Here is a 17,462-nt window from a genome sequence, read left to right on the forward strand (position 1 = left end):
TATACTTTTAATTTCCACTCAAATTTCTGTTTTCAAAGGGCGTCTGTGACTTTACACTTTTGCAAACCGTTAACCAGCACACACACACACGTGGGACCAGGAAGGAGAAACACAGTTCTTTGTATGTAAATCAAATAAGAGGACTAAGTGGGAAGAGAAATTCATTGCAATGAACAACACTCTCCTAAAATGACAGGATGAAATCATCCAGAAATTACTAGAAGACAAAATAAAATGCAATAAAAAATTAATGAAAGCAAAGCACGTTCACAGAAGTAATCCACACGGGAAGCTTTAAGATGAGCTGATGAAGCTAACACTCAGTTTGCTCTACCTGGCCAGAGTCCCCAGTGCAGTACTCGGTGATGTCACAGCCGTTCACAGCATCCCGGCAATCATATCCTCGAGGCTGAAACTGCACATCGAAAGTCGCGAGTCAGGGGCTCGTGCTACTATTCCAAGCAGTTAGCATGCACAGGGGCCCTAGGAACCCGTACATCATCTCATAATCACCACAAGACTCCTTATGAATTGCCAAGCTAGGTGCAGAATATAAACAGGCCCAGATGCACAAAACATGAATCATCAAACAAGACACTGAATGTTCACATTTCAAAATATCATTTTAGGGAAGGGAAAAACACCCTACAATTAGTAAAGAAGAAACACTGGTTTGGCTTAATACAAAACAACAAAACACCATAATATGAATATTTAAGATCGCTTTAAAGATTGATGCCCACATTCAATCTCTACTAATTCATCTATGAACCTGAATGTTAACCTTTCCTCTGCTAAATATATGACATCACATTTTAATGAATTCATATAGATTATCTAAGTGACATGAATAAATGCATTCCGCGCAGAGGCATTTTATTTGTCTGGGTAGGCGATATAGAATTGATGAAGGAAACAGCCCGTTACATTCAAGCTATTTATAATCTCTTAAAACACACGAGGAAAGTATAAAGCTAAAATGTCAAGCTAAGCTAAAAATCCTAAGCCAAAATCTTCTAGAATATCATACTGTGTAACACCTTTTGTTACTGAAGAAAATCATCAAATCGTGTAATTTTGTGGTTACAAGAATGACTAGATGTTTTATAGAAGAGGAGGCCTTCAAAAGATGGCTTTTCAGCCATCAGAAAAAACAGCAGGAAAGTGGGTGAGGTGAGACGGCAGTCAGTGTAAGACATAAAAAAAAAGGAATTTATAAATTATCAAGGGGAATGGGGACAGGAAGGAGGGCGGGAGAGGGAGGGGGAAAATGAGGAGCTGATGCCACAGGCTCAAGTGAAAGAAAATGTTCTGAAAAAGATGACAACATATGTAAAGATGTGTTTGACAAAATGGATATATGTACAGATTGTGATAAGAGCTATAAGAGCCCCCAATAAAATAAAATAAATTTTATAAACCAAACATTTATGATACATTATCTAGTCTTGACTGTAATAAAAATTCTGGGGAAAACTTAAAAAACAAAAAGATGGCTTTTCAAACATCAACTAAGGCCTCATGGGAAAATGGAAATGAAGGGGAGTTGAATTTCCCGGACTTTTTCAATGCTCCTCATGCATGTAAAGGGCGTGGGATGACATGTTGGTGATTGTTATCATCGCTTTCTTTCTGACTCGTGGCAACGCCATGCGTTACAGAGAAGAACCACTCCTTAGGGCAGCGGATCTCAGTCTGTGGGTGGAGACCCCTTTGGGGGTTGAACGACCCTTTCACAGGTGTCGTCCAATTCACAACAGTAGCAGAATTACAGTGATGAAGTAGCAACGAAAATAAATTTATGGCTGAGGGGGGTCACCACCACATGAACTGTATTCAAGGGTCACAGCATTAGGAAGGTTGAGAAACCTGCCTTAGCGTTTCCTTAGCCACCTCAGCCATAGTCTTAACAGAAACCTATGGCCAGGTGTTTTCTTCCCACGGTACTGATGGGTAGGTACAAACTGGCAACCTTTAGATTTGCAATAGTGTAAGAAGTTTGCACCCACTAGGTTCCTGAACTATACATAGACACAAAGATATAATAGTCAAATATGAAAATGTGAGCATTGGCTTTTGTGCACAAAGGGTCCTAGTGGCACAGCGGTTAAAGCACTTGGCTGCTAACTGAAAGGTTGGTGCTTAGAACCCACCCATTGTTCCACGGAAGAAAGGCCTGGCAGCCTGCTCCTGTACAGATTGCTACCCTCACGGGTACCTCTGTGGAGCCCTTCTGCTATGTTCGGTAGCTAGGCTAGGCGTCGCAATGGACTAGCGCACACAGCAACAACAACCATTGTTGTGCTCAGAGTCTAAAATATTATATTAGCATATTATACAAATTAAACAACGATCCTACTTCTATCCAACAGCTTCCCTTGGTTTACATCATTGTCCGTAGAGCAACTCTCCAGGTTCATTTCAGAGGTGGTATGGGTCTATTTTCTCAAGAGTCATGGTAGGAGAGAGGTACTGAATGGCCGATGCTAAATAACAGCCGTGGCAAAGACTGTGGCAGGCAGAAGGTGAGTGGACTCATCTATAAAGCTGATATCAACAATGGACCAACGAGGCCTTGACCCCTCCACAATGACTTGAGCGTGGAGGTATCTGGCTCGCAGGGCACGAAAGAGAAAGACGGTGCTGCGTCCGACTACTTACGAGGCACGAGGTGTGGTTACAGCAGGGCCCGTCGCTGCAGTGGGCGCCGTTGGACAGGGAGCACTTCTTACAGCACAGGGCGTAGCATTCCTAGAGAGAGCACTTGGAGTGAGGAAGCCAGGGACCTGGCCTGTGGGTCAGTCAGCCTTGTCTACACACCGACTTACAAAGCCTTAAACAATAGACTTCCACCAGGGGGCTTCAAAAAGCTCATAGAAAAATTGAATGAATTTTTCCACAAACGTTTCGAAGTCCTCAATCAAGAATTACTTAAATGGAGGTTGATTTTTTTTACCTGCCACAGTTCTCAGCAAAGTATCATTTTCTAGAAGAGGGTTTCCCTGGTCAAGATTAAGCCTCTTCCTTAGCAGACTTCCCACCACCCGATTAGTTCTGCTGTGTACTCTACTCCTCTCAAATCCACAAGGGTAGGCTCCAAAGAAAAGATTGCTGGGTAGAGATCAGCATAATGCGAAGACGGAGGATCAGCATGTCACCTCGCTCCGCCCTTGTACCACGGACATCCTCCCAGGTCCCTGCTGAGGTCATGTGCCGCTGCTGCTTGCCCTCCCTCACGTTCCCTCAAGAGAACTTGGCCTTCATCTCTACCACCGAGGAAAGCCTATCCAAGCTCCAAGAGCCAGGTGAGCCCAAACATGACTCCCCTCTCCTTTCCTGGGATCCCCTCCCCTTGTTTGCCCTCACTGTATTTCCAGGATGATTGGCCCTGCCTCCTCCACTTCCAACTTCCCATGAGCACTGGCAGCCCACAGCTTCCTCAGAGGCTGTGAGGCTCAAGCCTGGCCTCTGCTCTTGATCTTAAACTGGAGGTACCCAAGACCCACCGGACAGCGGAGAGTCCTTGTGGGCTGGCCCCCAGTACTCTCAAGCCTGCCTGAAACCCCCTGGCTTGGAGAGACGGTGCACCCTTTCTTCTCCTGCACAGTGGAATGCTAGGCAACAGGAACTTCCTTTGTGTGTGTGCGCGCACGTGAGCTCCACTGGTGAGGGAGCTCATTAGGAATCTCACGAGGGACCACGGCATTCCTTACGGCCAGGCATAGGTCCTGAACAGGCGGCATGGTCACATGTTAGACTGTTGACCACTGTTGTGAACATGAAATGTCAGGTAACGAGACAGTCATCAGTGAGGAGTAGGTGTAGGTTCTTCCTACCCCATCTAGCACTGTAACTAAAAATAACATGCCAAGAATGCTTCAGGATTTGGTAAAAACTTGTCTGAGTTGTCTACATGCTATAAAAAGTTTCAGAGGTAGACAATTCAATTACAAGGACCAATTAGGGTATATTATTTCCTAGACAAGGCCCAAAGTACATGATGAATATTAATGTATTTGAGCTGGAGCTAAGCAATCATGAGAGAGATCATAAAGGCGACAAGGTGACAACGAATGATAGGATGGGGCCTCTCACCAATGCTATGCTTTTGCCTGCCTTTTCGGAAAGTAGAAGAGGTCTCTTATACCTACCACGTGGAAACCACAATCGCACTCCTCCCCGGGTTCCACATATCCGTTTCCACACTCGGTGGGCTCAAACAGCTGAAAGAGATTAGGGAGGGGCAGGAGAAACATTTGTCTTTATCACCAAAAATCAATACACTACCCTGGTCCCAGATGTGGTCCTCCGATCAGCTACCATACGATGTTCCTGTGATCTGATGCCCTGGCGTCTTATCAATGACATCTGCTTGAGAAGCACTGTTCATTTATTAATAACACTTCTAAAAACTTCTGAAAAACATATTTGAAATGGGGTAATATCTCTTGGGAAATCCCCTGGCGGCTGGCTCTAGAGACGTAAGCCAGCATTAACATTGCTTTTTATGGAGCTAAGCTGTCAAGAGAAATAGATCACTTTTCAGATTTGCTAATGGAGCTAAAATGCATGGCTAATAAGATTCACAGACATCTAATTTGCTGACTCGTCTCACGGCAGCTAAGAAGACATAAAAATGATCAAAAAGTTAAATATGCTTTTTCACAGCTAAACGTGACATATACAATCAAGTGACAGCAAACAAACTTGAATTTGTGGCTGGTAGTCCTTGCCCATCTTTCTGAGTAGAAATCTTCACTGTCTGAAGCATGTTAACTAAGTTTGTAGCTATATGCTTAGATGTCCATAAATCTCTCAATCCTTAATGGAATCGTGGAAGAGTCAAATGTCATCCTGATGCTATGAACTTGCTTGCCAGGTAAACTGCATTTCAGTCCAATTGTTGAGACAGTTTAAGAGAGCCATTCGGATCCCCCCTCATCAAGGCAACCCTGTCACCTAAATCCCGACCCCAGGGCTCCAAGTCTCACACGTGCAAGAGAGAAGCCACATACTAACCCAACAGCGGTCCCTAGCCCAAAGGAGGGCTGGTCTCCACCACCTCTGTCTGAGAAAGACCGGATCTGCCTTCCACTTACAGGAAGGGATGCACATCCAGGAAGCAAGGAAGAGTTTCAACCTACTTCAGTGGGATCTCCTCTGTGAGCATCCAATGAGTTAAGTCAATAGTTTAAACCTCTGTGAGCTCTGGCCATCGGGATGAAAACAGAACAGCGAGGACTAGACAGGACTAAAGCTTTCTCTCAGGCCTCTCATGCTTCCTTTTTAGGACAAGCCCTCCTTCAGCCCGAGGTGGGTCACGGTCTTAAAGCAGATAGAAAACATGGCAGTTGGGGAGGTTCTCAGAACAAAGAAAACATGCACCTAGACACTGTGTGAACAATACCTTACACATACACACATGCATGCAGTGACTAAAAACACTCGGAAGAATCCATTCCTTTGACATATAGAGGGATAAATCAAGAGTATAGCTACGAGGGTTGCCGCTCTTACAGGCAAACAACGTATATTTAAGCCTGTCTCTGCGACCAATGGACAGCTACAGACAAACTCCCTGCGTAGTACATTCTCTCAAGTCTTGTTAGGATGCCTTCACAAATAAGGATCCTTTTGTGCTGAGGGGGAGCAAAAATACTAATTTTGAGGTCAGGGCTAATAGAAAATTAAAAACAAAACACAAGTGGAGATTGAGGTGCAGTCAGTTCATATGTCCTTTCTGGCCATAATCCTCCATGTGATGTATCCTAATTCTGGACTCTGTGCCTAGGGTCTCATTTTGGAGAGAGTCTGCAGCTACAGGATTACGGTGGGCCTATGTCCTGGATTTAGTAGAGGATGTGAACCAAGGGACACCCTTAGTTTTCCTGGAGGTGTCTTTAAGACACCATCCTTTGTTTTCCACGGGGGTGTGGTTGACCAGAAGACAAACACCATGCCTCCTTCAGAGCCATTTCTAAGTATTTCAGAGCCATCTGGGACACAGAAATCCTAGAAGTGTGTGTCCAAGGTCTCTGTCTGAAGTGGTGGGGGCTGCCGTGACACAGAGGCATGGAGACAACAGGGCATCTTTGCCTCACCTGGCCTGAGACCCTGAGACTGGGGGACAGAGTGGCAGGCCGGTTGGATTCCTGGTCCACAGAGGGAGAAGACAAGAGGCTGAGGACCAGAAAGAGACTTGGTGTCGTATGAAGAGAGGTCTTGCTGTGGATGAATGACTTTGTCCTTACTGTTTATTGACCCTGACCTGTGGTAACCCAGTCACTTCCCTGATAAGGCCCCTTAACTGTCAGTATTGTCTGTGAGTTCTGTGTGGCCACTGCAATGAATTATTGGAACCATCATGGATGTGGAGAGGCCTGGGAGGAAGGGTGCTGTCAGAATAGAGAGGGATGGACTGTGGAGACAAGTCTGGCCCCTTCCTCATGAAAAGAGGGAATCCAGCAGAGGCCAGCTATGCCCAGCCTCTTCTCCCCTGTCCCTACCATAGAGTTTACTACAGATATTTTCCCAAGTCACTGAAGCTTTGCAGCATTTTTAGATGAATCCATCAGTTTGAAGGAAGGTCAGGAAGACCTCAAAAAATAAGCCAAGACAGGGAAGACCACCCACCTGGACAAATGAAAAAACTGTGACTGAAGTCCACGAACTGGGGGTAGTCTATAGAATCGCCATTGAGGAGACAGCTACTGAAGCTGGGCTCCCGCAGGGCTCAGCATCTCCGTGGTTCAGACTTTGACCGAATGGATGCCCCAAACATAATGCACTTCTCAGTCCTGGCAGCAAGATCGAAGCTGATGAGGCTGATTTGACAAGATGAATCCTAACTGAGGACAAATCTTGGATTCACTCATTCTCTCCAAAGAGCAAGGGCCACCAAATCAACGGCTTCCAAGGTGCCCTGCTGGGCTAATGCAAAGCTGGGAGGTCAGCTCAGAAATTATGGCAACTGCTTTTGGGGGGACTCCCAAGGAGAAATTGACATGGTTTCTTGAAGGACATGGGGTAATTACAGGAACTTATAAATGAAGATGTTTTAAGAAAATGGAAAATTGTGTTAGTGAGAAAACAGCTGGCGACATCGTCCTCAGGAATTGTTTTCCATCAGGACAAGGCACCTGCTCATCCTTCCAGGGCAGCCAGGCGTTCCCCGAGAATTTCATTGAGAAAACCTGGCTCTATCCACCGTCTCCCACAGTCTTGGTCTTGTCCCTTCAGACTTCTTTTTGTTTCCAACACCCAAAATGTATTTAAAAGGAACATGCCCTCAGGGATGCCTCAACTGCCCCTGACAGGTCGTAAATCTAAAGGTGGAGAATTCCTTAGGGAGTCATTTGAGAGGCGGGAACCCCACCTTTAGAAGTACACCAACCTAGACGGAGGTATGGTGAGAAACAATAGTTTCCCGTTTGGATATGTTTGTTGAAGAAGGGTTTCAGGATAACCAGTGGGGCTGCAGACCACAGAGCCAGAAGCATGCGGGAGCCAGAGGGAGAAGCATGCGGCTTTCTGCTCCCATCAAGAGCTACCGTCTCAGAACCCACCAGGCCCCCACTCAATCCTAGAGGGGCTCTACAAGATGGAATCAACTCTTTGGCAGTGACGGAGTTTACTTACCTTCGTACACATAAAACTGTGCTATTGGAATCCACAGTTGGTGTTTTGTTTTGTTTTGCTTTCTTAACCACTGTAATACGTAGTTTGAGCAAAAAACAGATGATCTGTTAACCAGGTGTTTTTGCTTTTTTGCAAATTAGAAAGGTAATATCATGTTTATTGAGTTCCCAAATTTTTGGAATCACTTTCTTCCTTCTCACCAGCAGTTTGGAAAATCTCACACTGGATCCTGTATGCACATGTGAGGCGCGAACTTTCCAACAACCCAGTGTTGGTTCCTCAAGCTCGATGCTTACAGTCAGCGGGGGAGCTGCTGCACCACGAGGATCAGCCACGTGTAATGAAACTCAAACACGCCGGCAGCTCATCTGAGCTCATGATTACCGATTTCCCTCATTGTAAATGCTCGCAAGATTTCAGGTTTCTGCTGCATTGACATCAATGCCCTGAAAGGCAGGCGGCTCAGTTGAATGAGCCTGGTCACGTTAAAATCACTGCTGCTTTTTTTTTTTTGCCATAGTCATCCTGAGATCTTAACCAGATGTCAGGCGCCACCCCACCATCTCCTAACGACAGTGGATCGCATCATTATGGGTGTAGAAATAATTATTCTGTCCGTTATCTGCATTAGTCACTGATTTTCAAAAATGCTAATAACACATACATTTTACCAAGTGCTCAATCTGGGAAGATCATCATCCATGTTGTAAAGCCATGAACTGAATTTGACTTACAAAGTCATGGTTTAAACGGAAACATGATATTTGCACATGCACCGTTAGAATTTCCCTACTCCCCTGTCTTTTGGCCCCTTGAACGTCAGCTCCACACATGCTATCATAGGTCTGCAGTCGCTTATTCCCAAAGCCCACAGCTGGTTACGCTTCAGAATGTGGGTTTGGGAAAGCATCCTAAATGCATCTACCAAGGATGCATCAAACACATGAATAGTTCTGAGAAAGACAGCACTATTTCTGCAATAGGCTTGCAGATTTGTACACCATGAGGCAGAAATAAGCATTTTCAAGCTCCGGGAGAATTCTAATACCAAAAAAGTACTTCTTGCAAATGTTGAAGATCTCTTCCAATTTGCAGAGTGTCTTGAGTTATGGAATTGAATTGTGGGCAGCAACTGCAGAACTAGAGTCTTGTGGGTCTCGAAGAACCATGCTGGTGAAATGCCAATTGAAAGCATGGAATTTCTTCAGAAAAGAGACTCACTGACATACTGGCTGCCCTGGAGTCAATAGGACAAAGTAGAAATGCCTCTCTGGGTTACTGAAGCTGTAACTCTACAGAGCAGTAGAAAGCCTCATCTTTCTCCCATGGAGAAGTTCATGGTCTTGAACTGCAAACCTTGCAGTTAGCAGGCCAGCAAGGAGCACACTAGACCATCAGAACTTCCTGTAAAGAGATTACATAATAAAGATGTTTATTTGCATCTATGGCTATTGAAAATATGGTGGGTCATTCTTTTCTAGCTGATACTAGTAGTGATTCCTGCTTGTGGGAATAAATCACACTTCCATGAAAACAAGCATATCAAAAGCCAAAGAGTTCATTGTCCCCTACGTTGAAAGGTAAGGAGAAATGGAAGCAGGTGAATGTAGTACTGTGTCTTAATTGAATCCACTAACCCTTAGACAAGAGGTAAAACCCTCACATGACATTCTTAAAGATTCTTAATTAGAAGCTTGGTGGTTGGTGCCTTGAATGAGGGTTTGGCTGAAAGACCAGAGATTCAGAACATGCAAACTATGCTTTGTCAGTTGTTCAAACTCGACTTCCTGTGCGACACGATAAAGGCTTTTCATAGGTAAATATCAATCTTCCCGACAAGAAATCTGCTTTCCAAGACACGCATCTGAAAGGTGGCCCTGCCTACTGGAAACCAGTGAAGAAATAATGATACTCCCTCAGTTACGAACCTTTGTGGGTCTGTTGAACAGACAGGCTCCACCACCTCTCTGTAGAAAGTCTCTGTACTCCAAAATGCTACACTTGGAGAACTTTCGGGAATGAGAGACCCTGAGGAAAGAAATTATGCAAATAATTTATCAAAGACAGTCATCCGAAGATTAAAACTCTTCAACTAGTGCAAAAAGTTCACCCTGGGTTCTGAAGCCACGGTAACAATGACGAGGAAGGACTGCTGCTCAAACTGCCAAACACGCGCGTGAGTTAGGGTTTTGTGAAAATAGAAATGCAAGGACATCACAGACTAGCGGTGTAGGTTAGAGCCTCCTTCTCCTCAAGCCCGTTCGGGTACCTGGCTTGGCATAGCATAGAAAAACACTGATCACAAAGCCTCTTCATCTACCAGGGGTCCTCAAACTTTTTAAATAGGGGGGCAGTTCACTGTCCCTCAGACCCATTGGAGGGCGGGACTATAGTTAAAAAAACAAAAACAAAACTATGAACAAATTCCTATGCACACTGCACACATCTAATTTTGAAGTAAAATTTAAAAAACAAGGCAAAAACACCCAGCGGGACGGATAAATGTCCATGGTGAGCCGCATGTGGCCCGCGGGCCGTAGTTTGAGAACGCCTGCATTCTAGACCATATTTATAGGGCGGTCATTTTTATTTGCTACACCTCTGCAAAGGCAGTCAATTTTGCACCCCTGCTCTGAATAAAAAGCTCATGACCTACTAGTTGTGCTGTGGAGGAGGGAGAAATGCGGGTCGTTTTGTTACCGTCTACGTCACGCAGGCTTTCGTACTATCATTCAGGTAAATAAGGAAATCCGAAAGAGAAGTGTCATGCACATGAACGCATGCGTGTCTCTGTGTGTGCACACGCCTATAAATTATAGCATCTTTTTATTCTTTCTCAAAATCGATTTGAGGACATTCATGATTTAACAGGAATACAACTATTGCCTCTTTGTGGTTTGATTATGAAACTACTTCCTCTGGGCCGGCACACAGGGGACTGTTAAATACATGATCAAGGTTAGGCTGAAATAGACACATTCCGGCCTCGTATTCTAGGACATAATCCTATAGCTTTGTGTGTCCCTGTTGTAGGAGGTAGTGTAAGGAGGCAGACAAGATCGGTCACGGTTGGCAATAATGGCAAATGCCAGCTAACTTGAAGTTGTTTCATTCATCCTACCATTAGTCCACATAATCCACTCTTCAACTGGGAGGGGACCTTAGAAAGCATCTCCCTGTAGGGCCTGTGTCAGAAGTGGTCTTAGTTTGTTTTCCCTACAGCTGTCCATACACGAAACTTCTATTTAAGCCACACTGTGACTAAATGGGCACAGCGACAGAGTGCCTGTGGGTGCTGGAACGTCCGCGTTTAAACTGCATCCTGGAGATGCGGGATAATGGCTGACCTCCTCTCCAGAAGCCTGCGCACGCTTTCTCCTCCCCTCGAGCTGACCTCCTCTGAGATCTGTGGAAAGGTAAGTATCGGACTCTTTTCACACAAGTAGGTTAGGGCTTGGGGCAACTGGTGTGAGTAGGGACAGATGCCCGGAGCTTATCCAGGTAGGCGGGGAAGGCGCCTGGGATGGGCACAGGATGGAGGAGAGCATGTGAGGCAGGAAGCAACTTCCATGTGTTAGAAGTAGCTCCCACGAGGCAGGGGTCCCTGGGCAAGCGGGCTGTGTTTCCAGGTCTTGTTCCAGTGAAACAAAGGGCAACTGTGGAGCAGTTTCTCCCATTCCCAAAGGAGTCGCAGGATAACAGGACAGCCAGGTGAAGGAATGCTCACATGCGCATCGGTGGAAGACTAACTTATGGGGGTACAATAAACCTGCCTTAGTTAAAGAAAAAAGGGAACTCATTTGATATGACTGAGCTACTGACTGTACAGTTGAATTGTGTCCCAATCAAACTGTTTATAAAAAAGAACTTCATTGATTATGTAAGTAGACTGGTATAATTTTATTACTGTAAATGTATTTCTGAGTTTCTTGGCATCGACATTGATGCACGACATTGATTTTTAGAGACTCCTTCAGGTGGACAACTAGCTATTATATTCTAAGTGTACTGAAAAATTAATGGCTTTTCTAAAAGGAGCAGTATTTAATCATGTGTGCGCCCTTTAAAGGGTTAATGTGAAGCAGAAGCAAAGAACATGCTTTACTCTCATGGCCAGCCTCACATGGAAGCTTAAAATATAAAGTGAGTTAGCCCTCTCTCTTCTAAGATACCGGGCAATAGATGATGGAATTTACACTAAGGGCTTAGCCGGGATGGCACGCTATTACCTGAGAAACTGTGCGTCTAATTACATGCAGCAATTATAGTGAAAAACATAGAGCAAATGTATGCATCATGAAATGTTACCCAGTCTCCTCCATGATGCAGCCGCCCCAGGATTCTGTGCAGTCACATTCTAGTGAGGAAACAAGAAAAGCAACAGGGGAGGGGGAGAGAGAAACAACAGTCATGTCTTCAATCTGCATAATGGCTCTTGCAATAATTCTTTATCGCCCACTCCATGCCAAATAAGTCCAGAGGGTGATGTCCCACAGAACAAGAATTTGTTTCAAGCCAATATACCCTTAGCTGGATTATACAACACTGTCTAAGAAAACAGATGGGAAACCATTTTTTAAATTGTGCCTCTTTCTTCTTGACAGTCAGATAACTCAACTAAGTTTTTAGTTCCAGTATCTAGTGGAAAGTGCCCAGGTGTAGAGGTCAGAGAGTCTAATGTCTTCTCCGAGCAGCTCTAGCAGATGAGAGTACCATGGGCAAGTGGCTCGAGGGCCGCGGGTCTCAGTGTTTCCATCTCTGAACTGGTCGGAGCGTCTTTCCCCAGGGGCTCTGGGATTCCCACCGCACCTGTCTGTACTGGACAGCCCACCATCACAGAAGACACTTCAACAGAGCCCTCTGGATCGTAACGAAGAGATTCCAATGATTGGTCAGAAACCAGAGGAACACTAGGCTAAGGTCAGTCAAAGAGGATACTCTAAAAACCCCTATCTTCCTTTAAATGACAATCACAAACCTGGCTTATGTACTAGAGACTGAAACATTAATGCTGTGCCGAGACCCCCCCTTTATTTTCCCCTGTTCTCTTTTCTATCTTAAAGAGATCTTTAAAAAAATCTTTCAAATTCACTTACTTAACGAAACTCAAGAGCTAATCAAATACCTACCTAAGCAGATAATTCACAGAGGAATAAAACATTTTCAAAAAGAAAGCACTATGCCAGGCATTAGGAATGCCCGATTTCTCACTCCACCCCATTCTCTAATTCAGAAACCTCTCTCGGCTGAGCCTAGCACTGGCCTCTGCCCAGATCCAGGGTTTCCAAGCAAGGTCATGCATCCAGGCACTCTCCTTTCCGATTCTCAGGCCTCTGTGCCAGCTGACTGCATCTTCAATATCCCTTTAAAGTGTGCTGTATGCTTCCTTTGGAAGAAAATCCTCGGACCAAGATATTAATAAATAAAACTTCACATGGGTTTGCTAAGTGCCACTAAACAATTTGTGAAGACTACATTATCTGATAATTTAATATACCCTTAAAGGGAATCAAGAAGTCCCCAGATATACATTTTGTTTCACATTCCCATAAGATGTGCATTAATGATGATTATGGTGGCATAGGGGGTCAACAGTTCAAAACCACCAGATACTCCTCGGGAGAGAGATGAAGCTTTCTATTCCTGTCTCAAAACCCACAGGGGCAGTTCTACCCTGTCTTAGAGGGTCACAAAAATATCCACTGTAGGAACACGTTAGGGTCAGTTTTCCTCTTTTCTGCTGAAGAGGTTAGGAGAGGTGGGCAGGGAGACCTCTATTCCTGGCATCGCACCTTTTCATTAGAAGGAATACCAGGGGGGTGGCTTCTACAGAATGCCTAATAAGAGAACAAGTTGAGAAACACCTGGATCCATCTTTCCATAGGATCGATTGCATTATGACTTTTCATGATCCCAGGTCCCATTTCCATATAAAATATATACATTAAACTTCTGTTCCATAATTGCATTGGTATGAAGATAACTGATGAAAGTTATAGTCACTTTTTCTGTGGTTGTAAAAGAAACTTTTTCCCACGGGTTCCTGGTAACCACATGGGGCCCAGACACCGGGCCCCTAGAAAAGTAGGTGTTTCTGCCTATCTGCCCCTCATCTGTCTTTGAAAGGAGGGACACCGGTGGTCACTGGCTGCACGTCTCTACTGGATGAGCCCTCTCTCACCCTGTTTGTATTCCCTTTGCGCCTGACCTTAGAGCTCAGATCTTCCCTTAGGGAAATCTTTGCTAGTGTGCTTTGTTATGTTTTCTCTTGATGAGCTTGGTGATAAAGTTTAATTTAAGGTGGCGGGAAGAAGAGAGCCCCATATGGCCAAAGGTCACAGGCACATCCCAATCTAACAGCACTCTTACTGAGACAGTGCCTCAGTGGGGATCCTGCATCTGCACTGGATGGATTCACACCAAGAGAGGTGGGTAGGTGAGTGCTCAGCATCCGGAAGCGCAGTATTCTGCAGTGTGTCAGAGAGTTGACACAGCCCCCGAGGAGTTGGCTATGAGCCACGTCTCTTATTTAGGGGGACTTAGGAAGGGAACATTCTAGAACCCCAACAGACTAAGAAGCACTTTAAGCTTATAATTTTATTTAGAGAAAGGAGCTATACTACATTTAAGTTATAATTACTCAGGAATAATAAACATGTATGTGTTGATTGGACATGCATTAAACAGACAGCATGGCACGGGAAAGGGAGTAAGAAGGTCAGTGTACATACTTGGCTTTCTGCTAGAAGGTTCCCATTGGATTCCAAGGTTTTGAGCCAGGCTCTGCGATAACACTTGGGCCACTGCCATTGGAAGACCATACTGGTTTTCAGAGTTGGACGTGTGTGGGAAACATTTGAGAGAGTGTACAAAGCGAGTTATTATTTCTTCATCGTTACCACATAGCGGCTCAGCTCCCTAAGGAGAGCCGTACAGCATCGCAAACGACATATGTTCCTTATCACTCCTGCCTCGCAACCGGGCCCAAGAAGCAGACAGCCCCTCTCTCCGAACTTGATGCTTTCACGGGGAAACATAAACTACACGTCTCAGGAGGAGGTCCCCAATTTAGCTCACACCAAGCCAAGGATGAACTCAACGGACACAACCGGTCCCCACGGAGTGATGGCTAGTGGAATAACCCGGTACCGACCAGGGTGTAAAGGTGGTCCTTCGGTTTTGAGGGTCCTGTTGCCAAGGGTTATAAGAAATTGCCTTTATAAAAATGAAAGTGTGGAAACCCAAACAGTGAAACTAAGGGGATATTTATTTCAGCCCATTCACAGACAGATAGGTAAAGTTTTGTTTTGTTTTTCGTTACGTAGGGAGACAAGAAAGATACTAATTGGATATACTCATAGATTCCTTGGTTTAAACGAGGAGAAGCTAACATGGACAGTAGAGTATTTAACTAGAAAACAATAAGATAAGTGTTAGAAAATGTAATGCCCTGCCTTGAGTGGCCAAAAATCCCTGGGACATTCTAAGTTTAATTTGTTTGCTAAAGCTGAAAATCTAGCACAATGAAATTAAATAATACCTCTTTTCTGAACCAAAGACCACTTGGGGCTCTACACCACACAAGTTGGATTCTCAAAATCAGTAGCACTGTAAGCAAGCGGTCGAAGGGCAGTGCACCAGGTCAGGGGAGAGAAAGAGTTCAGATGCAAGGAGAAAGCTCTACTGAACAATGTAGTCAACTTTACCTCATTCACACCAACCCCTCGGGTGCGCGAACAGACACCTGCAAAGTAGCTCAGGCTGCTTCTCTTATAGTGAAAGGTCACACGCCTTAAAAAGGAAAGAAACTGCTATCAGGGAACCAGTGCAGGAACCACGCTATAAACGCTCTCAAAATATGTGGCTAAGCCGCCCCTGCCACAACAAACGTGCCAAAGTAATCCTTCAAAAGCGGAGAGCTGTATTTCAAAAACCGGCCCACTGGTGTGGGCAGAGTAGCTACAGGGGTCAAATAGTCACTGAGTACTTACTAATCCCCACACACCAGGCCAGGAGTAGACACCAAGATAAAGTGAACACAGAGCTTGCCCTGTTGCTAGCAGAGACTGTGTAACGCATAATATTGCTGATCATTGCAAATGGCCGTGTTACGACTGAGAAATGGGAAAGAGTCGAGAGGAAGGAAGGAGGATTCTGGTTGGCCTGATTCCAGGGCAGACCCATGTGTGAAAAAGGGAACCTCTTACTCGGTCAGAGAAAAACCATGGTATCCTTTTCCTTAGCGACAGAACCTCATTCTCCCCCCACCACTGGTCCATCGACAAAGACATGTCTTACACTCTCTTGCTGTTGCATGTGGCCCATGACTAAGTTTAGCCGACGACTGGTTCATGTCTTTGCGACTGCACCGCTTTCCAGAAAGCCGCTGTCAGGGAGCTGACCCAGCCGGAAGGAGCACCCTTTTCTCCTCACTCCTGCCTGACATTCCCGCTGTGTGTAGGGAAGTGTTTATTGGCTGGAGTGCCATAGCCAAGTTGAGTCATGGGCTGCCATAGACCAGTGTTTCCCAAAGTGGGTGAGACTGCCCCCTAGGGGACACTGCAACGGTCCAAGGGGTGGCAAAAGCAGATACCTACACTTTATTCTGGGTCATGGGGTACAGTACAAAAGCATTCCATTGTCAGGGGGGAGATTACGAATTTTTTTCTCCTGAAAAGGAGGCAGTGGGCCAATTACATTTAGGGACCTATGACCTAGAGGCAAAGCTTATGGTGTCAAATCTCCATGCCAACATCAGATGCCCTATCTCCAAGATTTGCTCTCATGATAAGAGAGAGGAGTAAATATCAATTGTGTTCAAATAACTGATACATCAGTTCACTGAAAGAATAAGGACATGAGGGCGAACGCCGATCCAAAGGTCACAATAAAAGCTGAAAGAGCTACACACGAGATGAGGTGCACAGCATCCGCGTGCTGCTTGATGCGCTGCCGGTACTTGGAGAACTCGTGGAGCATCTGCACTGGGTTGGAGGTGATGTCGATGTGATCCTTCTCAGTCCAGGTCTCCACGGCCACCAAGACCACCCTGGTATTGAGCTGCTCCTTGTAAATCTGAGGGCAGACAACAGGACAGGCGCAGGAGGAAGCCACTGGGTCAAACATGCACGATCAGTGAGTCAGAGTCAGTGGGAGGGCAGGAAAGGAAGGTGAGAGGAGAACACGGGGTCTTCGTTAGCTCATCGCTGAGAACCTTCCTTTCTCTTTGCCAACAGCGTGCATCAAAAAGTATCAAAGGGACTCGGTCTCATGTCACCTACTCTCCCAAAGGTTATTTCCATCCCAGATCAGTCCAGCAAGTGCAACAGCAAGCACCTCCTAAGGAGTTGGTTCTAAAGGCAGGGCGATGCTGAAAACAAGATGTCGTAAATCCACACTTCCAGGCCTCCAAGGGAGGTACTATGTGGGGACTCTGAATAAGTAGAGTATCATGAGCTATCGCTGCAGGATTGGCTGGGTCATCAGTTGTTTAGGCAAGCATCGAGCAATATGGAGGGTGAATTCCATGAAAAATAAAATACCACTGGGAGAAAATTGAGGATCTATGGCTCAGAGGGAATAGTAGATCTCTACCGCCCGTCTGACCCTCTCACTGGGTGGCATCAAGCACATACACAGCTGAATTGTTACCTGTCGACTCTACTTCTCTACGTTTGGCCATGTAGCCAACTAAGCAACTTCGGTGAATATTGTCATTTTGCTCAATTTCCAAACTAATTCATAAAAGTGAATAACCTTTTCAAACACTGAAGGAGCTATCATCGTTCCTGAATTTGTGTGAAGCTAAAACAGCTTCACAACAA

General features: G+C 45.2%; 1 protein-coding gene across 4 annotated transcripts in view; it reads right to left on the reverse strand.

Moving 5' to 3' along the window:
- ADAM23 (ADAM metallopeptidase domain 23) overlaps positions 1–17,462 on the reverse strand; it is a 189,989-nt gene that overhangs the window by 37,535 nt on the left and 134,992 nt on the right. For all 4 annotated transcript variants that reach the window (XM_075530315.1, XM_075530314.1, XM_075530316.1 and 1 more), the window contains exons 11-18: positions 16,550–16,713; positions 15,345–15,429; positions 14,370–14,460; positions 11,947–11,995; positions 9,567–9,666; positions 4,152–4,223; positions 2,662–2,751; positions 335–415 (exon numbers count right to left, since the gene is read on the reverse strand). In XM_075530315.1, coding sequence (XP_075386430.1) covers positions 335–415; positions 2,662–2,751; positions 4,152–4,223; positions 9,567–9,666; positions 11,947–11,995; positions 14,370–14,460; positions 15,345–15,429; positions 16,550–16,713 — 732 coding nt within the window. The remainder of the gene's footprint in view (positions 1–334; positions 416–2,661; positions 2,752–4,151; positions 4,224–9,566; positions 9,667–11,946; positions 11,996–14,369; positions 14,461–15,344; positions 15,430–16,549; positions 16,714–17,462) is intronic.

This window comes from Tenrec ecaudatus, chromosome 13, assembly GCF_050624435.1.
Source record: "Tenrec ecaudatus isolate mTenEca1 chromosome 13, mTenEca1.hap1, whole genome shotgun sequence".
NCBI lineage: Eukaryota > Metazoa > Chordata > Mammalia > Afrosoricida > Tenrecidae > Tenrec > Tenrec ecaudatus.